This window comes from Bufo gargarizans, chromosome 8, assembly GCF_014858855.1.
Source record: "Bufo gargarizans isolate SCDJY-AF-19 chromosome 8, ASM1485885v1, whole genome shotgun sequence".
In the NCBI taxonomy this organism is placed as follows: domain Eukaryota; kingdom Metazoa; phylum Chordata; class Amphibia; order Anura; family Bufonidae; genus Bufo; species Bufo gargarizans.
In genome coordinates, this window is record NC_058087.1 from 194,852,981 (window position 1) to 194,875,697 (window position 22,717).

The 22,717-nt window shown below is 50.0% G+C and overlaps 2 protein-coding genes across 2 annotated transcripts; one reads left to right on the forward strand and one right to left on the reverse strand.

Annotated features, from left to right (window-relative positions):
• The first annotated feature begins 223 nt into the window (after nt 1–223).
• LOC122944585 (T-box transcription factor TBX6-like) lies at nt 224–9,451 on the forward strand. The gene is made up of 8 exons (XM_044303014.1): nt 224–341; nt 2,170–2,422; nt 3,732–3,999; nt 4,113–4,259; nt 4,418–4,488; nt 7,643–7,716; nt 7,822–8,113; nt 8,384–9,451. Exons 1-8 carry the CDS (start codon nt 224–226, stop codon nt 8,715–8,717), a joined length of 1,557 nt encoding a protein of 518 aa, XP_044158949.1. The 3' UTR covers nt 8,718–9,451.
• Nucleotides 9,452–12,491: 3,040 nt separating this feature from the next.
• On the reverse strand, nt 12,492–21,214 carry PPP4C (protein phosphatase 4 catalytic subunit). The gene is made up of 9 exons (XM_044303591.1): nt 21,088–21,214; nt 15,934–16,051; nt 15,799–15,850; nt 15,035–15,085; nt 14,841–14,942; nt 14,187–14,360; nt 13,913–14,039; nt 13,642–13,831; nt 12,492–13,566 (listed from the first exon to the last, which is right to left on the reverse strand). The coding sequence occupies exons 2-9, from the start codon at nt 16,029–16,031 to the stop codon at nt 13,437–13,439; spliced, it is 924 nt and encodes a 307-aa protein (XP_044159526.1). The 5' UTR covers nt 16,032–16,051; nt 21,088–21,214; the 3' UTR covers nt 12,492–13,436.
• Nucleotides 21,215–22,717: the final 1,503 nt, after the last annotated feature.

Below are 22,717 nucleotides of genomic sequence, written 5' to 3' on the forward strand. Positions count from 1 at the left end.
TAATAAAGTTTAATTCAGTCCTAATGTGTGAACAGACCTCCCCCAGCTGCCCCCTCTCACCTAGCAGGAGGGTCCCACATCAAAAGGTGCAGGGCGGACTTTAAGGAATAGTCAATGTGCTATCCTCACACCAGTGACTGGCACCACATCAGAAGGACGCGCAACTCTTCTGCCTTACTTCTTCTTGGGCCTTCATGAAGTTCATATTCTGATCCTACAAACCATGTACCATTCAGATCTATTCCAGCAATATGGACCATCCTATGCAGTGAGACCACCCCATGCCCTGCCACCAACTTACCCTGCTACCAGCGGCCACCATGAACACTACAGATACCAAGGTATGAATGACTATGGCGAGGCTTTCACTGTGGAGTTGTATCTTAAACAGGACTCCAGTAGACGTTGCTCATGACAATGTTCTCTTCATCTATGACCATGGCTGAATTGTATCTATGTATCACATGACCTTTTCATCATGCTACATGTATGTTCTGTGTTCTGAATCACTAATTCATATTGCCTTAGATATATATTGGATTTTTGGTGGCCATGAGTGACTTTTAGACAGTCTTTGGATCGTATCTGACCTCCATACTTCATTCAAAGCCCAATTCAACTAGACTCAGTTATATCTGGACCTTCTCCCTGTTACCAAACAAATGGAGGCACATTTGTCAAAGGACCAGGACTGTCTCCGTGTATAGAGCAGACACCAGAAAGGGGCCCCATGAGTCCATTTGTGGTCCTGATTAGACTACATCTATAACTGAAGAGAACAGTGAGGTTGGGTCCATCAAGATCATCAGGGGCAGGGAACTTCTCCACTATTTTTGGACTTGATATTTTAGATTGTTCTGGGTGTGTTTTGAGGGCTGATTACTTGTGGTTCTGACACATTTGGACCTGTCAGCTTCTGATAGAGGTTTCAGTGACATTGTTTCTGCAAGGCTTTCTTGTGAGGGGATAACCTAAGGTCCCAGTGATCTTCTGGTATTTGGTCTGTGTGGGCCAGTATGTTTGAGAGGCTTTGGTCTAGTATATCTAAGATTCTTATTAGGTTCTTTACAGTTTATGAGGTTCTGCTTTTCTGGGTCCACTGTGTTTGAGGTCCCATCTTTGGTGCTCTGGTTCTGTTGTATTGGAGAAGTTCTGAAATGAGTTTGAGGTTCCGATATTTTTAGGACTGTGGGTACAGGACTGGCCTAAAGTGAGTCCAGTACACCAGTACAGTAGAGGATTTCTGGTGACTCTGTAAGTCCAATACAGTAGTGATGTTGTGATGTTCCTTCAACTTTCCTGGGTCCTGTATGATAGTGAGGCTATGATGTTCTTGGGTCTAGTATAGTGGTGGCCTATGGATTATGCAGGTCCAGTCTAGATGTGAATTGTTTCTCACTCACATTTGTGGGTGCAGAATAGTATTGAGCTTTTGATATTGCTAGGACTTTATGAGTCCAGAATAATTATGGTGCTGGTAGTCTGGGGATTCCAATGTAGTGGAGAAAGGTCTGGTTTTACTAGAACTTCATGGATTCAATATAGTGATGGTTCTGGTGACCCGGTGACTCCAGTGTAGTGGAGAAGGTTCTGGTACTCCTAGGACTTTATGGGTCCAGTATAGTTCTGAATCATGTACTCAGGATTTCCCTGCATTTGACCTTTTGGCATTCCTCATTTCTTGAAGTCCACTGTACATTTAGAAGTTCTGGTCTGAAATTCTCAGTAGTTGCGGTAGCACTGTATTTCAGAGGCCATTTTATGGGTGCTGGTATTTATTGAGGTTCTGGTCTGCGGTTCTATTAGGCTCAGGTGTTTTCCGGACATCTGGCCATCTGGCCTGTGTTAGATTTATTTGGGGCCCTCCCATCTCGTTACCATAACCCTCCGCAGGGGTCCAATTAGCAGGACATGGCGGCCATTTAGCACTTTCTTGTCAAGCAGAGCAGCTTGAGATTGACCTGAGGCTTGGGGCCAGACCACCACTCCCTGCAGACCTTATCCATAGAATAGACCCTTCCCCAGTTGTCACCCAGCTCTCCCAGACACTAAACAGCAAATCTAGTTATGTAGCGAACAGTCCCTTGCCACCCATAAAGGAGAGGACGACCCCAGGACGTATATGGGGGACACATGTCAGATTACGTGCATTGCTTCCTGTTCCTACAGAACTTGAGGTCCCCCCCGGTCAGCGATACGATGGCCTCTTTACAGCGCTGGATACTTCCCAAAGGATCCTGGGAGCGGCACCGCTCACACCCCTCTCCCTGCCCCCGGGTCCAGCTTTGGGGTTTGGTCAACCCCAGTCCCCTTGTGAGGCGCCCCAACTTCCTGGGAATGTGAAGATGACCCTGGAAAACCGAGATCTCTGGAAACAGTTCCACGCCATCGGAACCGAGATGATTATTACAAAGTCCGGAAGGTAAGAAAAAGGTGGTGGTGGTGGGGGGTGATCGACTGGGACATCAGAGGGGTCTGGAAGAGGAGGATTTTGGGAGAACACATCATCAGGGGGCGCATGGTCAGAGAAGAACTAGCATTAATGAGGCCCACGAGGGAAGAAAGCCATGACAACCAATCACAGCACAGCTTTCATTTTTCAAGAGCAGACTATGAAATGAAAGCTGTGCTGTGATTGGTTGCCATGGGTGACAAAGCCAGGCTTTCTTCCCTCATGGGCCTCATTTATCAAACTGTTGCTATTGCCCTTAATAACCAATCACAGCGCAGCTTTCATATTACCAAGAATGAAAGCTGCGCTCTGATTGGCAGTTTGTCTTTCAGACAGTCTTGATAAATCTGCCCAATGTCTTTCTGATGGAGGGTGGAGTCCTAATAAAAAGCCTCAGAGGGGCCCAACACGTACCCATACTTGACACCTTTCATGAACTGTCCCCTGAAACGTCTCATTTTGCTGTACATAACCACGCCCCTTACTAAGTGACCACGCCCCTTTAATGCAGCAGCGCAGTTAACGTTCACGTGGGGCTCTTTTCTGGGAGAAGCCGCCCCTCCATGTGGCTCCTGCGAGCCCACTCATCCAGGAGGGTCACTACAGGAGAATTGGCAAACATGTCCTCCCAATGACCGTAGGCTCATCACCTCATTTTTGCATTTGGCGTCCTACTTAACATTTGCGATGGTAAATTCAGGACATTTATACCCCACCATTGGACAATCCCCCAAAATACACAGCGTAACGTCCCTTATGTCTTATTACATACACTTCTAGGAGCGTCTTATAGAAGCCCCGCCCATTTCTGGGTCAGGGTAAGGGCTCATGCACACAAACTTATTTTTGCAGAACCATTCATTTCAATGGGGGCACATGAAAAAAACGGAAATGACTCTGTGTGCGTTCTGTATCCGTGTGTCCGCAAGTCCGTTCCACAAAAAACTAGAACATGTCCTATTCTTGTCGGTTTTGCGGACAAGGACAGGCATTGTTACAATGGATCCGCAAAAAAAAACATGGATGTCATCCGTTTTTTCGTGGCTCTCTGTTTTGCGGACGGTCGTGTGTATGAGCCCTAAGCCAACTTTTGTGGACTTTGCTTTGGAAAATGCGGGGCTGTTGGCCTCCATCTATAAGGTGTAACTGTACCCAGTCTTGGTGACCGATCCCCTTTCAGCGATAGAAGTGGCGGGGAGCCCCGCGCAGTCCCATGTTCCCAGTACCATCTTGTCTCTCTCCTCCATGTTCCTTCATCTGTTCCGTGCGTCTCTTGCAGGAGAATGTTTCCTCAGTGTAAGGTCAGCATCACCGGCCTAGAGCCGGACGGTAAATATGTCCTCCTCGCTGACATAGTCCCGGTGGACAACTCCCGATACAAGTGGCAGGAAGATCACTGGGAGCCGAGCGGAAGAGCAGAGCCGAGGTTACCCGAGAGAGTCTACATACACCCCGATTCTCCAGCGCCCGGGTCCCACTGGATGAAGCAGCCCATCTCCTTCCACAAGATCAAGCTGACCAACAATACACTGGACCAGATGGGTCATGTGAGTATGGCAGCCATCATGGCGGTCACTGGTCATGGCGGCCACATGGGCACCCACATTATCACTATGGTGCACCTATATATCCATCACTGTGTATGTTTGTGCCCTCCCAGATTATCCTGCACTCCATGCACCGCTATCAGCCCCGCTTCCATATTGTCCGAGCCCAGGATGTCTTCAGCCGCCGGTGGGGTGGGTGCTCTTCCTTCACCTTCCCAGAGACCTTGTTCCTGACTGTCACAGCATACCAGAATGAGAAGGTCGGTAAATGAAGGGGACAGATCATGAAGAACATACTGGCAATGGCGGGGGTGTTGGGGTGCCCCAGTGTCACCTCTCTGGGCACAACATCTTCATGTTACTGAATGTGGGTCTGTGGGATAACGTAATAATGGTATAACATTCTTCTCCCCTGCAGATAACGCAGTTAAAGATTCAGACAAACCCGTTTGCAAAAGGTTTCCGGGAGAATGGACTTAAGAATAAGAGGTGGGAGAGACTGCTGTGTGTAGGGGGGCAGGGGGCGGACATGACACCACGACGCCGGGGGGTGTGGAGGGGTAGACAGAAATAACAACCAGTTTATGGTATATAGATCAGAGGTTATGGCGCCATCTCCTGGTATATAGAGGTTATGGCGCCATGTCATGGTATATAGATCAGAGGTTATGGCGCCATCTCATGGTGTATAGATCAGAGGTTATGGCGCCACCTAATGGTATATAGATCAGAGGTTATGGCGCCACCTCATGGTGTATAGATCAGAGGTTATGGCGCCACCTCATGGTATATAGATCAGAGGTTATGGCGCCATCTCATGGTGTATAGATCAGAGGTTATGGCGCCACCTCATGGTGTATAGATCAGAGGTTATGGCGCCACCTCATGGTGTATAGATCAGAGGTTATGGCGCCATCTCATGGTGTATAGATCAGAGGTTATGGCGCCATCTCATGGTGTATAGATCAGAGGTTATGGCGCCATCTCATGGTGTATAGATCAGAGGTTATGGCGCCATCTCATGGTGCATAGATCAGAGGTTATGGCGCCATCTCATGGTGTATAGATCAGAGGTTATGGCGCCATCTCATGGTGTATAGATCAGAGGTTATGGCGCCACCTCATGGTGTATAGATCAGAGGTTATGGCGCCATCTCATGGTGTATAGATCAGAGGTTATGGCGCCATCTCATGGTGTATAGATCAGAGGTTATGGCGCCATCTCATGGTGTATAGATCAGAGGTTATGGCGCCATCTCATGGTATATAGATCAGAGGTTATGGCGCCATCTCATGGTGTATAGATCAGAGGTTATGGCGCCATCTCATGGTGTATAGATCAGAGGTTATGGCGCCATCTCATGGTGCATAGATCAGAGGTTATGGCGCCATCTCATGGTGCATAGATCACTTCTTCAGTTTAAATTTAGTTATAATAAAGATATTTAATTTTAATTTTGTCACATTACTAGTTAGAGACCCCTAAAGGGATTTTGTTCTGGTCTACCGACCGTTTAGTATATTGATTAGATCAGATGTTATGGCGCCATCTCCTGGTATATAGAGGTTATGGCGCCATGTCATGGTATATAGATCAGAGGTTATGGCGCCATCTCATGGTGTATAGATCAGAGGTTATGGCGCCACCTCATGGTATATAGATCAGAGGTTATGGCGCCACCTCATGGTGTATAGATCAGAGGTTATGGCGCCATCTCATGGTGTATAGATCAGAGGTTATGGCGCCATCTCATGGTATATAGATCATAGGTTTTGGCGCCATCTCATGGTATATAGATCAGAGGTTATGGCGCCATCTCATGGTATATAGATCATAGGTTTTGGCGCCATCTCATGGTATATAGATCATAGGTTTTGGCGCCATCTCATGGTATATAGATCAGAGGTTATGGCGCCATCTCATGGTGTATAGATCAGAGGTTATGGCGCCACCTCATGGTATATAGATCAGAGGTTATGGCGCCACCTCATGGTGTATAGATCAGAGGTTATGGCGCCATCTCATGGTGTATAGATCAGAGGTTATGGCGCCATCTCATGGTGCATAGATCACTTCTTCAGTTTAAATTTAGTTATAATAAAGATATTTAATTTTAATTTTGTCACATTACTAGTTAGAGACCCCTAAAGGGATTTTGTTCTGGTCTACCGACCGTTTAGTATATTGATTAGATCAGATGTTATGGCGCCATCTCAAGGTGTATAGATCAGAGGTTATGGCGCCATCTCATGGTATATAGATCATAGGTTTTGGCGCCATCTCATGGTATATAGATCAGAGGTTATGGCGCCATCTCATGGTATATAGATCATAGGTTTTGGCGCCATCTCATGGTATATAGATCATAGGTTTTGGCGCCATCTCATGGTATATAGATCAGAGGTTATGGCGCCATCTCATGGTATATAGAGGTTATGGCTCCATCTCATGTTGTATAGATCATAGGTTTTGGCGCCACCTCATGGTGTATACAGGTGAAACTCGAAAAATTTGAATATCGGGCAAAGTTCATTTATTTCAGTAATGCAAATTAAAAGGTGAAACTAACATATGAGACTCATTACAGGCAAAGCGAGATATTTCAAGCCTTTATTTGTTATAATTTGGATGATTATGGCTTACAGCTTCTGAAACCCCAAATTTCACCATTTTGAGGTCCCCTTTGCTCAGGGGGTATGGAGTAATTAGCTGACTAGAGTCTGACACTTTGAGCCTAGAATATTGCACCTTTTCACAAAATTCGAATTTTAAGCTGCATTACTGAAATAAATGGACTTTTGCACGATATTCAAATTTTCCTAGTTTCACCTGTAGATCAGAGGCTATGGCGCCATCTCCTGGTATATAGAGGCTATGGCGCCATCTCCTGGTATATAGCGGCTATGGCGCCATCTCCTGGTATATAGCGGCTATGGCGCCATCTCCTGGTATATAGCGGCTATGGCGCCATCTCCTGGTATATAGAGGTTATGGCGCCATCTCCTGGTATATAGAGGTTATGGCGCCATCTCCTGGTATATAGAGGCTATGGCGCCATCTCCTGGTATATAGAGGTTATGGCGCCATCTCCTGGTATATAGAGGTTATGGCGCCATCTCCTGGTATATAGAGGTTATGGCGCCATCTCCTGGTATATAGAGGTTATGGCGCCATCTCCTGGTATATAGAGGTTATGGCGCCATCTCCTGGTATTTAGAGGTTATGGCACCATCTCATGGTATATAGATCAGAGGCTATGGCGCCATCTCCTGGTATATAGAGGTTATGGCGCCATCTCCTGGTCAGAGGTTTAAGGGTATTGGAGTTAGAGAAGGGTATTCCCTATCCACAGCATAGGTGATAACAGATCAGCTGTAGGACCCCCACCAATCATAAGAAATGGACGGAGCGGCTGATCGGAAATGCTCGCCGCTGGTCTATTATTTCGCTCTATATTTCTATGGGAGCGCCGGAGATCGCTGAGCACCGCGTTCATCTATCTTTATTTCCTATGGGCGCGCCAGAAGCCGCATCCGACCGGCCGCTGTGTCCCTTTCAGGGGGCTCCACGGGGTACGGACCCTTTAAGGAGTCAGCGAACATTGGTGGTAACAATATAAAATGTTTGCTGCGATCATTTCAGGGATCGGTCGGTTCGAGTGAAGCGGAAACTGCCGAGTGCAGAGCAGGAGGAGGAGGAGGGGACGTATCCGCCAGGTGGGTGACGCGCTCACTTTGGTTCCTCTAGGTGGCGCCGTCGCCCTGCGTGTACTCACACGAGGCGTCCGGTCCTTCATCATTTCCTTTTATTTCCCCTCACAGCCGAGTGTAAGAGGCCTCTGTATTCGGGACCCTGTGACTCCACCCTGGATATCGGAGGGGGTCTCGCTCTGCCGCTCCCCAGTCCGGACTGTTCTTTTCATCCCATTACTCCGCCAAATCCAACATCTCCATCGACCGAGGCAAATGACCCCTCCCCCCTCCCGATCACAGCCAATCAGGAGCAAGCAGCGAACCTAGAGATGAGCGGCCAGACCACTGACACCTTCCTGCGGCCAGAGAGTCAGGCCTACCCCGACATACCCGCCGGCCAAGATGGCAGCATGTACACAGGGTGGGTACCGCTCTGACAAGGGCAACTTTCCAAATTGCCTCCTGGCGATTTATGTACACAGCTCCCGTGCAGACCTATGTGACACTACTGATATACACTGGGTTTGTCTTCATTACCCTGGAGAGTCAGGAGTCTGCACTGGAGCTGTATACACAAAACGGTAGACGTGCGTTTTTTTTACATGCATTGTATCAACAAACAATGGTTGCAAAAGTCTACACTCCCTTTAATTAGGACTGCAATGTAACATCCCTGTCTTCCCCACGACAGCCAAACTGAATCATCGTCAGCGGGGGTCAGCCGCCCACCCAACCTCCAGCGCTTCCCCGCCACGTTCCACGCAGCTCAGGAGCCACCTCATCTCTACAGCAGCCAATCAGAGTACAGGCTTTACAGGCAGGACATGACCTGCATCGGGGATTATGGCCCCTCCTCCTGCGCCATCCCCCCTCCAGGCCGAGAAGAGGAGGGGGGCATCAGAGGTTACCCAAAGAACTCCGACCTCCGATTCCAGCATTTCCTCCCCAATTCGGGGACTAAGCCAGGACTGCAGTTCTCCGGTCCGCAGATTCAGCGCCTGTATTCCGGGGGAGGATGGATGTGATCGCTCTGTATGAGCCAACATGTGACCTCCGACCTGTGCGTACAGGCGGGGTTATCGGACATTACGGGACAGCCCTGCGGAAAGACAATTGCTGATCCCATGTACTTCGCCCCAAGTGCGGCTTAGCTGCGGGGGTCAGACATGTTCTTATTTCTGACTCTACAGGACACACGTAAGAAGAGGCTTTACTCATTTTCTGCTGATCCTGAATATCAGGTCTTCTACTCCAGTCACATCCAGAGCTGCATTCACAAATCAGAACATTTCCTATGAGCTTTCATCTCTCTGCTGCCACCTGCTGGTTACATGCATGTACAAATTAATCTCTACAGTGGTGCATGATGGGTCACAGCTACTCTGTTAACTTATCATGGATAATATGCAGTGGCCAGAATTCTGAAGGCAGCTTTGAATGTGACTGGAGTATAAAACGCCAAGTTAGATGTAGATTTAACCTGTACAGATTATATTTTTGTAATGGAGATGTCACACACCTATCACTGCTGGTCTATGGCGAGCCTCCTGCCCCTATAGGGCACAGCTTATATCAGCGCTGGAGCGTTATAAGAGGACTGATATCAGGCACATGTGGAGAGACGTCATCATGGGGGGCAGGGTGGCACTGACGAACAGTAGATTTCATTTACTTGTGTGCCTTTGAATACCTTCCCCCCCTTTTTGTATTTTTCTTTTTATTTATCAGATTATTATTTTTATTGCTATTTTTTTCTATACGTTTTACATTAAAAGTGAGTCGATCACCTTCGTGTTGTGTTTAACGTAAAGGTCGGTGACAACCAAACTGGACGACATCAAAGCTCTGACACCCAGTCCTAACAGAACTCTGGCCCAAAAGTGATGGTGACATTTAGGTTGTCTTAGAGTTAGGCCTCATGCACACGACCGTATTTTGCTTCCGTGTCCATTCCGTTTTTTTTTGCGGATAGGACGCAGACCCATTCATTTCAATGAGCCAGCACACCGTGTACTGTCCCGCATCAGTATGTCCGTTCTGTTGCTCCGCAAAAACAATAGCGCGTGTCCTATTTATTTTATTTTTTTCTGGTTTGCGGACAGGGATAGGCATTATTACAATGGATCCGCCCAAAAAAAAAACATGGATGCCATACGGAACATCATCCATTTTTTGGGGGGGATCCGCAATTTGCTGACCGCAAAACACATACGGTCGTGTGCATGTAGCCTTAAGGTGACGCAGTGTGCATGCTGGGAGTTGTAGTCATCCCAGTAACAGATGGCCACTCATCCTGTTTACGCAGCAGCCTCCATTTGTCTGTTGTCACACCCCTTCATGGCTGCTGCCGGACCCCACTTCACAAGAAGATGTAAACTTCCCCTCATATACTCACGGTGCAGGGGGTAAAAAAACAAGCAGAGAACAGAACCCCCCCCAAAAAAAAAATTAAAATAAATTCACAATCCAGCTTTAATGAAACTACAACTCCCAGCATGCTCCATTCACTTCTATGAGAGTTCTGAGAACAGTTTAAGTGTGCATGCTGGGAGTTGTAGTTTCAGCATAAATGCTGCTAATCCCTGCTATGAAACGTGTGCGGGGATCCGCTGGGGGTGGGGGCCGACCCCTTTGACAACCTGCACTAATCTCCATTAAGTTGCTATGGGACAGACAGGGCAGGTTTACATGTTTCAGATTTGTTGCTAAGGACCTGATCCCCGACAACCTCAAATACACTGGTTGCTAAGGATGAGAGGCATAACAACATAAGAGTCCAATGCAAAAAATATAATACACCCAACATTACATTTAACCTTCGGAGCTCCCTTGGGCAGGAGGTGCACCCCTATAGCTACACCCCTGCTCAGGGTACAAACAGCGCTGCTGAAGTCAAGCCTGTCCTTGCAAAATCCTGGCAGATGCTGCCACCCGGTGGACATGAGAGAATACAGCAGCCAACTGCACCGAAACACGCCGATCCGTAGCGTCCTCGTCACTGCGGCCACCGACATGATATGGACACTGGATCCAATTTCTTTGTAACACAGGCCCCTGAGTAATGAATGTTTGATTTCAGACTTTGCCTATTCTCCCAGTCATTACACAATGAGAGACTCTCAAACTACCCAGTAGAGTTTGTTCTGTTTCTTTATTAGTTTCAAGACCTCTGCTTGCTTTTAGTTAAAGGGAACCAGTCAGCAACTGTATAAAGTAGTGACAGGCGAGTTCATTTCAGTGTCTGTCATTTATAAGTAAAAAGTAAGTGGTTGCTGAGAACCGACATCACACTCATTGCAGACTGGGCCTGGAAAAGAGTCCCGGCCACCTGAGAAGAGTCCTGGTTATTGATGGATCCCTGCTCTCCTGCTGATGACTGACCGGCTTCTACCTGGTTTTCTCCCCTTCTCTCTAGGAGAGAACTGCCAATCATCAGCAGATGGGGGGGGGGAGCAGGAGACTGTAATAACCAGGACTCTTATAAAGTAGATTTGACTCTTCAAGGCCTGGGCTGCATTGATTATGATGCTGGTTCTCTGCAACCACTTACTTTTAGCTGATGCAGTCTAGAGAATCCTCTGAGCTAACTATCAGCGTATCTGCACCGATACACTGTGACAAACCATCAGCAGAGGAGACTGGGGCTCAGAGGACTGTCTTGACTGGAGGCAACCATAACAAACCTCCAGCTGTGAGAAGAATAAAAGGTCAGAGGAACCTTCAGACTGGCTGTAACAAGTGCTCCGAATTCACCAACAGCAAGCAGAGATAACAGGGAACGGAAACACAAAGTGCACTAAAAAGTTGCAGAACTATTCATAGTGCAATGACTGAGGACACTTGACCCAAGAGTGGACCGGCCGTCTCTTCTAGGATTACAGCACTGAGGCAAAAGCTGAGAAGTAGCCAAAGAGCCTAAAAACCTGAACAAAAGGGGGGCAACGCAGTTACATCCTGTATTATACTCCAGAGCTGCACTCACTATTCTGCTGGTGCAGTCACTGTATATATACACATTACATATCCTGCACTGACCCTGAGTTACACCCTGTATTATACTCCAGAGCTGCACTCACTATTCTGCTGGTGCAGTCACTGTGTACATACATTACTTATCCTGCACTGATCCTGAGTTACATCCTGTATTATACTCCAGAGCTGCACTCACTATTCTGCTGGTGCAGTCACTGTGTACATACATTACTTATCCTGCACTGATCCTGAGTTACATCCTGTATTATACTCCAGAGCTGCACTCACTATTCTGCTGGTGCAGTCACTGTGTACATACATTACTTATCCTGCACTGATCCTGAGTTACATCCTGTATTATACTCCAGAGCTGTACTCACTATTCTGCTGGTGCAGTCACTGTGTACATACATTACTTATCCTGTACTGATCCTGAGTTACATCCTGTATTATACTCCAGAGCTGCACTCACTATTCTGCTGGTGCAGTCACTGTGTACATACATTACTTATCCTGTACTGATCCTGAGTTACATCCTGTATTATACTCCAGAGCTGCACTCACTATTCTGCATTAGTGTCAAAACTAAGGCCGTGTTCAGATTACTTCGAGTTATAGCAGAAGAACCATGAAGATGTCCGGACACACCCAACCTGAATGGCAGATTATATAATGGAGTCAATAAGGAAGCCTCCGATGTGAAGCAGCTCCGCTTTCAGAGTGGCGTCTGTCCACAGGCTTACTGACAGTTTCCTAATCAGTACAACATATGACCTGTTTGCTGACATAACAGGCGCCCTTCCCCCGCACAGATCACACCACGCATGCAGCTTTCCAGTTTTTTTATCTTTTTTTCTCGTTTTATTAGCAGACGTCTGTGGCTTTATCTACCAAAAAAAGTAAAATTAAAAATAATAAAAACCTGACTGATCAATGCGCACGATGAGCAGGGGAGATACTGAGTCACATGGAAATAGCGGGATAGAAAAAGAGAATAATTTACAAAAACAGGAATCTGCCGGGACCCGGAAAGGCGCAGTCCCTGGGGGCCCGGAGTCACCGGCCTCGGGACTAATCATGTGGAGAAGACGGAACGTGAAGGGGAATTTTGTGGCTTGAGAAAAACCTCATATGGCAACGTGACGGGGGCGGCGCACATCTGCCTCAGCCCTGCTGGGATCGTAGGCCCAGGGTCTGCTGCACTAAGGCACTCCAAACTAACATCATCCCAGCAGGGATAGACCACCAGCCTCAGACGGGGGCAGCGAGGAATGACTGGATGTGGGGGGTACGGAATTTACAAAATAGAGGGGGGGGGGGGAGAAGGGGGAAATAAAAAAAATTCTAAAAGGATTTTGGTTTCCTTGCATAACACTGCCCTGACCTACCCCCCTCCTCCCGGTCAGTTACCACCCCCTTCCCCACCGAAAGTCTTGAGCACGAAGAAAACCCCTTTCCTGAGACGTCTCAACGCTCCATTGTCAGAGCTGCAGAGCACTGCTCTTCTGTCCCCCTCCAAGACAAAAATTCAACGTCAAGTGCCCCCCTTAAATGTTAGAATACAGTGCACCCCCCATGACAGCACAAGACGACCCCCATAAGACTTAGACAAGGAGGAGAGAGGCAAGGTCTGCAGGTTCTTCTGCCCCTCACATCGTGTGCTGGTCCCACCATCAAAAAGGGGGGCTGAGGAAACAGGGAAGAGGCCCTTGGAGAAGTTCCAGACACATCAGGAGGAAGTAGTGGAGCGGCCCTGGCATGGAAGGGGCAGGTCACAGGAAGTAGTCGGCGACCGGTTTCTTGGAGGGAATGCCTCTGGTCTCTTGCGGGGCGGCTTCAAAAATGATGAATTCCTTCTGGAGATGCTCATCCAGCTCGAGAATGGCGGCAACGTTTCCACATCTAGAAGGAACAAGGCAGAGGTGAGAGGGGCAGCGCAGGGACCCCACAAAGCGGGTCATACAGGACGTTACTGACCTATAACAGTAGTTTGGCGCAGACCATACCGTCAGGACCGTCTCGTTGAAATGCCACTTATACCCTTCCATGACCAGCTGGTGCGCGCGGCAGATCATGTCGATGTTATTTGCGGCGTTGAACTGTGCTACGACATCGCTCCCAAAAAGGTACCCGGCTCCGCGAGGGCTCACCCCCCACCCGGTGGTATCTGGAGGGGGCAAAACACCAGACTCAGGCGGAGGCTCCATACATGGACTTATGGTCCAGGGCCCAGCGGTAACGGACTTACCTTCTGGATCAGACCAGAGCAGGTCGCACATGGGGCCGTCGTGAGGGACTTCCTGTTTGCGGTCGATGGTCCGTATCTGGTCCAGGGTCTGGATTGATGGCGAGAGTCCACCGTGCACACAGAAGATCTAAGAGAAGGACAGTCAGACGAATACCAGTACAGCGCGCCTCCGCAGGAGAGTGACCCACTAACCGGCGCAGTATCACACCGATCCCACTACTCCGCATTCAATGCAGTGATGATCCACACCAATTAACCCATTGTGCACCCTCACCTTTCCATCGATAATGGCAGACAGGCTGAGATAGTCGAAGATTTCCGTGCAGTACCGCCATACCGTCACCGAGCCGTATTTGCGCAGACACTCGTCGTAGAAACCATAGACTTGTGTGATCTGTCGGCTTTCATGGTTCCCACGGATAAGCGTGATCCTGTCGGGGTAGCGGACCTGTGCAGACGAGGAATCGGCCATTACTGGAGAAAGAAACTCAAGAGCAGAGCCACAGACAGTCTAGGACGGGGATTGGCAACATCCGGCACTCCAGCTGAAACTACAAGTCCCAGAATCCTCCTTTCACTTCTAGAGGAGTTACAAGAACAGCCAAGTGTGAATGCTGGGAGTTGTAGTTGCACAGCAGCTGGAGTCCTGAAGGTTGCCGATTCCTGGTCTAGGATGTGACAGCACTGGGATAATTCTCCGGGGCAGGGGGCAGTGATCAGTGGACGCTTCACCAGATGACTGGGTCGGCGTTCCGGTGGTGGGGGGTCCTAGGGATTAGATGGGGGGTGCAGCCGGTGACTAATCATTAATTACACTGTGCCCACTGAAATCTACTGCCCCATCCCACCTATTAGAGGACCCCCAGCCTCCGCTGTGACACAGCAGACAGTAAATGGGTACAGGTTACGGTATTTTGCCGATCCTTACCTTTAATGCGAGGAGGAGGAGGAATGTTTCGACACTGTAAAAGCCGCGGTCCACAAAGTCTCCCATGAACAGGTAGTTTGTTTCTGGGACATCACCCCCAACCTGCGACCAAATGAAAGATTAGGCCGACATCCAACCTGAACGTTGGGGTCTCCGTTATCTCAGAGCCCACCCGCCTCGTCATCAGCACTCACCCTGAACAGCTCCTTCAGGTCGTAGAACTGTCCATGGATGTCTCCGCAGACCTGACAACACACAAGATGTCACCCGTCACCACTTCAGCCTCTCCATGTACTGGAAGCTTTTATAGACGCATCACATTAACCCCTTAAAGACATGAACATCTTGGGCTTCCGGATGGTAATGCTTCATCAGCGAGGCGACTGACGAGGCCCCGGTGTCAGGACGAGTGGGACTTTCTATCTTGGGGTATGTACAGGCAAGTCTCATCACGGCAGACCTCAGCGATGGATCCAAATTTACCGCCCAGGCTGCGCTGCACACTGGTTATTTCAGGGTTTATATATTTGATGTATAATCAGGGGCGCACCACTAAGGAGGACGGGTGAGGCGAGCACCAGGTAGGGCTGAAGGGAAGGGGTTAGGTTTCCGCCTCGGGGAGCAGAAAGGCTCGGTGCACCCCTGTGTATAATGTGCACTCTCTTTGCATTCTCTCATTATTGTCACCTTGCAGCCTCTCTAACCATGAGCTCCCATGCTCAACGCGCACAGACGTGCATTTTTGCAGTGTGCCCCGATGGGCGCCTGGGCATGAAGCAGCCCTGGGAGTTGTCTGGCGATTATACCTACAAGGGGACGCTCTCCCATGTACTGTGCTGCACTGAAGGGGCAAACGTCCAGGATGGCAGCGGAAGTTGCGGTATCCGATGCCCCCACTCCAGCTGCTGATCCTGTGGGCCTATACTGGTTGAAAACAGGTTAATAGGAGGCTCCTTACCGTGACGGGGGAGTCCACCCTCTGGACATTGCTCTCTTCAACCAGAATCTCCCTGTAGAAGAAGAGATATAGTTGTGGGCAGGTCACACACAGGATGCCAGCCTCTGCTCCGTCCCTGGCAATACCCGTACTCACCGGGCCTTGGCACAAAGGGCTTTGACTTCGCTCTCCTTGATGAGCTCACAGCGTCTCAGCTGCTCAATCTGCCGGTCCAGGTCACTGATTTCAGTCATGGCTCCTCCTTACCGAGCTTCTGATGGGAGAGAAGAGCACACAAAATAAATTGCCAGGAACATTCGGCCCCTGCCCCGTAGGGCCCTGCCTCATTTGAGTGCCATGTGAGCAACACGATTGGACAATACGCCAAGACTTAATGTCCAGAGACGAGAAGGGATGTCAGAGGAGGGACACATATCTAACATCAAGCCCTAACCACCCGTGACACCAGGGTCACCTATGAGGGCTTCGCATGTACATACTCGGTTTGGCGGGGGATCTCGGTGTTATGGCCAACCTAGAAGAGGGTCACCGTCTGTATGGTGGGACACCCTGGATCCATTTCTCCACACCCCTAGGTAGCGGGTGAAGGCTCCCAACTCCTGTAAGCCGCCAGGGATTGCAGAACCGGATTGCAAAAGGACTAAGCAAATAGAAGAAGCCGTGAATCAGCAATGGTGGGGGGGGGGGGGGGGCACAGAGCGAGGAAATAACCAGACGGCAGAGTGAAGAATACGTGTGAGGAGCTGAACGTCAGCACGGACCCTCCGCCGATAATCACAGTCTGCCCCACTTACATAAGCCGTCACATGGTGACATGACTACTCACTGGGGGGGTAATAATCCACAGACTGCGGGCAGGCGGGGGGCCGAGAGGGTCCTGTTATAAGACCCATCGAGGACCAACACTAAAGCCTCATCCGAGCCCCAGATCTCCAGACATGTCTGGGGCAGGAGGTCCCTCTCTCAGCTCCTCCTGGCAGCAGAAGACATGGAAAAGTGACGGATTATTTTCTGCTTTATTATGATGCAGACAGACTAAAACCCCCATCATCACACTAAGGCCGAATGCACACGGCCGTGAGCGGTTCGTGGAACCGCGGCCTGGATTCCTGCTGAGTGCAGGAGCGCACGGCGTCATTGGTTGCTATGACGCCGTGCGCTCCCTGCTGCCGCCACAGTACAATAATACACTGGTACGTGAACGGCCGTGTGCATTCGGCCTAAGGGTCTATTCACACGTCCGCAATTCTGTTCCGCATTTTGCGGAACGGAATTGCGGACCCATTCATTTCTATGGGGCCGCACAATGTGCTGCCCGGATCTGGAAATGCGGACCCGCTCTTCCGGGTCCACAATTCTGTTCCCGAAAAAAATGTCCGACAAGATTAGGCATTATCTATCAAGTGCCGGCGATGTGCGGTCCGCACATTGCAGGTGTCCGTGTTTTGCAGACGTGCGAATGGACCTTAAGGGTTTGTTCAGACGGACAGCGTCCGTGTTCCAATGGCGTGTTATCTGTATTCTCACTTAATGCGTTACGTTTCTTCATTTTCTTGGGCATCAGGCTCCGAGCGACCAACCGTGAAGAGGAACCGCCCAGGGGTGGCGCCTGCGTGCTATCCGTCTCTTTCCGCTGACCCACAGACAAAGCCTAGCCCAGTGTGAAAATTAGACCAAAGTAGTAGCTCTGCGATGTCCTGACGTGTGAATGAGCCGCACGACCACGACTTGAACATCTGGAGGCGGCTGTACACGCGAGGTAATGGCTGGTCGAAACGGGCGATTTCAGCAGACTGTCGAGCTAGCGTGACCGATGGCGGACTCGTCTGCTGAAAACACAACTGGCCGTGCTGCAGGTTTATGGGACGATCGGCCATCAGTTAGTTTAGTCTGACATGTTGCTGGCAGGATCCCAGGGACGACGGCTCGGACGTTATCTCAAATGTATGGCCTTCTTAAAGGGGTTGGCCGATCGCCCCTATCTGCAGAGCGGGGCCTCCAAGGTAAAGGAGAGCGCACTGCCACCCCTCCTTACACTTCTATGGGAGGTGGCGGTGCAGTGCACTCACTTTGGGGGTCCCACTGCGATAGGCCTAGTGCTGTCATAGCAATATAATATTTATATAGCGCCAACCTATGCCGCAGCGCTTCACAATCAATGCGCGAGATGGGACTACCCCTTTAAGACTACAAAACTGCTGAGAAGGGGGGTTCTCAATAGAACAGGCCTGAGATCTACTAAACCACTTCAAGGCCTCATGAAATAGGTCACCAGGACACAGGCGGGGGGCGATGAATGAAGGGGTCCCAGGTCTACTGCTCTGACCCACTAATACTACCCTAAAGGGGTATTCCAGTAATAAGCCATCACCTAACCATATGTCTATGGGACTGATGGAGCTAGCCGGGCCCTGTACATAGAATGGTGACTGGCGGGGGGGCCCCAGCAGTGACATGATGGCCATTCTCACTTCCCTGGAGAATATGTAAAAAAACTAGTGTTTTAAGTTCGGCGTCTAAAGTTCAGGTTATCTAAGTATCCCGTTATAGATTCTAAATTCCGTTATGGTCCGTGGTAGCGGAATCCATAATGGGATACTTCGATAACCCGAACTTAAAACACAAGTTCGCTCAACACTAGTAAAAACCCATTACCAGAGGACCCCTTTAAATGCTAGTTTGAGGTATGGGGAGAGCAACTCCTCATGCCTGCACTGCATGGGCTCAGCAGACATGACTAGCTGATCCAGTTCATAAAAATTATTTAGGCACCCAGGAATCCATCACATGAGCTACAGTGACCGGGGGACATCTGAAAGAATCCCCCGACCGTCCGGCAGAGGAGGGCCCCTGACAATCGCTCACCTCCACGGGTTACTGGACTTTGCAGTCTCGCCCCATTGGGTGCCAGGTGTCCCAGTGACCCCCGACTTTTCTTAAAGGGACCAATGTGAGCAGACATCCCTCTCACTGTCACATTTCACCAGTGACAACCTGCAGTAAAGTATTTTGAGTGTGTAAATCTGAACATCGCCATGGCAATAGATTACAGCGGACGTTCAGACACCGGGGGACTCCAGGACGTAACTGGCCAAGGAGCGCTCGCCAACAAAATCCGGTCCTGAGATCGAAACCTTCCCCCCGGGTTACCTCTCAAACATCCTGACAGATTCACAGCAGAAAAACCGCTTCAGGGGCGGTCAGGTCCAGGAATAGGACACTAGAAGTACGGTAAAGACTGACACACAAGAGAAGGGGCACTGAAAACGTGGGTTCCCTAGAGCCACAGATTCTATCCATACATTGTAGACATTACTAATCTATCCCCGCTACAAGCGGATGAGTGTACACCTCCACAGTGGCGATGCCCAGCGTTCAGGGGGTATCAGTGGGTCCCCCTGGCAGCCCATTTCCTGGTGCCTGGCCTTTATTGACATTGCTCCCCTGTGCTGGCGGGCGGCTCACAGCGTAGATCAGGCCGCAGAACTCTGGGGACACGACCCAACGCCTGGCGGTCACATCGAGCACGGCTCAATTCCGCTATTGGGATCTCAGTAGCGGAAGAAAACGCTTGGTCCCCATTCATTGTCAATGAGCACAAAACTGAACTGTAACTGTTGGCCACGCTCCCATCGCGGACAGAATAACGATGAAAGCAGCGGTTTTCTGTCCGCGATGTGACATGGAGCAAGACGGATCCGCTTTCTCCGACAATAGAAAACGGATCTGTTCCCCATTGACTTTTAGTGGTGTCCATGACGGATGCATGCGGTTGTATTATGGTAACAGAAGCGTTTTTGCAGATAAATGACGGATCCGCAAAGAGCGCGAGTGTGAAAGTAGCCTAACATTAAAGGGCGACCCCGGCAGTAATGGAGATTCTCCATAATACAGAATCTGAAAAGAAGAGCACGGCAGGAGACTGTAGACCGCGGGGGCCCGCAGGCCGTCTGCCTACCACAGCTCAATGGCCTATACATACTATGATCTGGGACACATATGTGAGGGCTCCAAGTACAGGGTAAGGGTTCATGTGCCGTAATATATGGGCACCAGCTGCGTGCGCGCTGTATCACGGATGCCGACCTATTCGCTTGAATGGGTCTGCAATGTGGGAGATACAGCGCAGAAGATGGACACGGATACAACGTTTTCTGTCCAGGCCTCCGCACCGCAAAAACGTAGAGCATGCACGGCCGTCGGATGTGGATCGGGACCCCAGTCAAGTGAATGGGCCCCGCTTCTACAGACGGCGGCCCCGTGGTCCATGCCCAGCCGGTGCCCTAAGGCTGCATGACAGAGCAACCGTCTATATACACATCTATATAAACCCATACACAACCCTACAGGGGCCCACAGATAATACAGGGGCCACTCACAGAAGACAGGTGATATATAAATATATACCATAAACATCTACATGGGGCCCTACACATACAGGCCGGGGCCAGTATAGAGATATATGGGGGACCTCCACATGTACAGAGGCTACTCAGCCAGGCACAGAGAGGGCCCCACCATGGGGATCTATAGGGGCCAGGCCCAAAGGGGGCCACCATGGGGATCTAAAGGGGCCAAGCTCAAAGGGGGGCCACCATGGGGATCTATAGGGGCCAGGCCCAAAGGGGGCTCGCCATACGCATCTGAGGGGGGCATCCACAGGGATCTATAGGGGCCAGGCACAAAGGGGGCCCACCATGGGTATCTATAGGGGCCATGCACAGAGGGAGTGGGGGCCTCCCTGGGGATCTATAGAGGCCAGGCACAGAGTGGGGGCCTCACTGGGGATCTATAGGGGCCAGGCACAGAGTGGGGGCCTCACTGGGGATCTATAGGGGCCAGGCACAGAGTGGGGGCCTCACTGGGGATCTATAGGGGCCAGGCACAGAGTGGGGGCCCTCCACGGGGATCTATAGGGGCCAGGCACAGAGTGGGGGCCCTCCACGGGGATCTATAGGGGCCAGGCACAGAGTGGGGGCCTCCGTGGGGGATCTATAGGGGCCAGGCACAGAGTGGGGGCCCTCCACGGGGATCTTTAGGGGCCAGGCACAGAGAGGGCCCTCCGTACGGTCCTATAAGGCCCCCCGCACACACACACAATGGGCCCCGCACTGCGGGAGGTATAGAGCCCCTCACACACCGCTCTACCGGAGCCCAGATCCCGCAGGTTCTCACATAAAGAAACCCGTACACTTAGCAGCATTCGGCAGTTACGGACCGGTACCGGAAGGCCCTCAGGCGGCGGAGCGGGACACGCGGTATGCCGGGAGCTCGACGCCGTGTGTTTACCTGAGCCGCTGTGTCAGGTATCGCTCGGGCGGTGACAGCGCTCCCTCCTCCGGTGCCTCCCGCTTCCTCCTCCACACACCGAGAGCGAAGCACCGCGACAGGATGACGTCACCAGCTCGTCACAGGCTCCACCCCTTTAGCCCTGCCTGGCAACCGGCCGTGACGCGGCAGAGGCGGGAAATCCTCGCTGAATTCTGAAGCTTTATTGACAACACCGTGATCAGACAAATGCAGGCCTGACTGAAGGTCGGCCTTATATCCTGTCGGATCTGATCAGAGAGGTGCAGCCAGTAACAGACATCCCAACCTGCAAAAACTCATTTCAGGGAGGTGCACTTCTCATTTCAGGGAGGTTTTTTTTTTTGTTTTTTTTCACGAACTTTTTATTACATTTTCCAAACATATGAAGTATCTGCACACTTTTCTCTATGGTGTGGAGGACCGGGATCATTACCCTGCCCCAAATTATCATATTTATATATATGATTAAAGCATCCAGGGGGTGTGAATTTAACACTGGGGTAAATAATATAATTAAAATGGAGGGTTAAATGTGTAAATGTATTAAAAAAAAAAAATACATCTCTTTCAATAGTTATATAGCTACTGAATGAGACAGAAGGGATGCCTTTAACATATATATCTCCTTGAGAAGCCAATTTGACCCTAAAGGGTTAATTCAACCTGTAATCTAAACTCTGTCCTGTCACTTCTCTTATCTCTCTGCTCTGCTATCTGACTGAGATAAACCTTTCCGGGAGATATTGTTTCACATGAGGGTGTCAGGGAGCCGCTATCTAATAGCGGGAGACTCCCTGAACCTCCGGGAGAGTTGAGATCCCTGCAGTAGCATGCTGGGACTTGTAGTTCTGCACCCCAGAAGCCACAAAACACGTCACACAGCACATGCCATAGTAGTAGTAAAAATAAAAAAATACAAAATTTGCTTCCAGACAAAAAGAATTTAAAACTGCAATAAAATGCAAAGTGTGAATTTGTCCTCCTCTCTGGGAGCTCGGCTGCTTGATACCCAGCTTTCCAAGGCTCCAGGGCAGTGGTCTTCCATATGTGACAAAACTACTACTCCCATCATGTCCTGCAGGTTGGACACCACCTAAAGGGGATTATATAAGCTCCACAGCTGCAACTGGTAAGAAATCTTTACTTGTATTTTAGGAGGAGACGACGATTCACCGCAGGCGATAAGTGGGAAGGATGAAAGACACCAGACTGGAGGAGTCAGGTCAGTGCGGGCCTATATACATGAGCGGTGACATCACTGGGGTCATACAGATGAGCGGTGACATCACCGGGGTCATACAGATGAGCGGTGACATCACCGGGGTCATACAGATGAGTGGTGACATCACCGGGGTCATACAGCTGAGTGGTGACATCACCCGAGTCATACAGATGAGCGGTGACATCACCGGGGTCATACAGATGAGTGGTGACATCACACATCACCAGGGGTCATACAGATGAGTGGTGACATCACCCGGGTCATACAGATGAGCGGTGACATCACCCGAGTCATACAGATGAGTGGTGACATCACCGGGGTTCATACAGATGAGTGGTGACATCACCGGGGTCATACAGATGAGCGGTGACATCACCGGGGTCATAC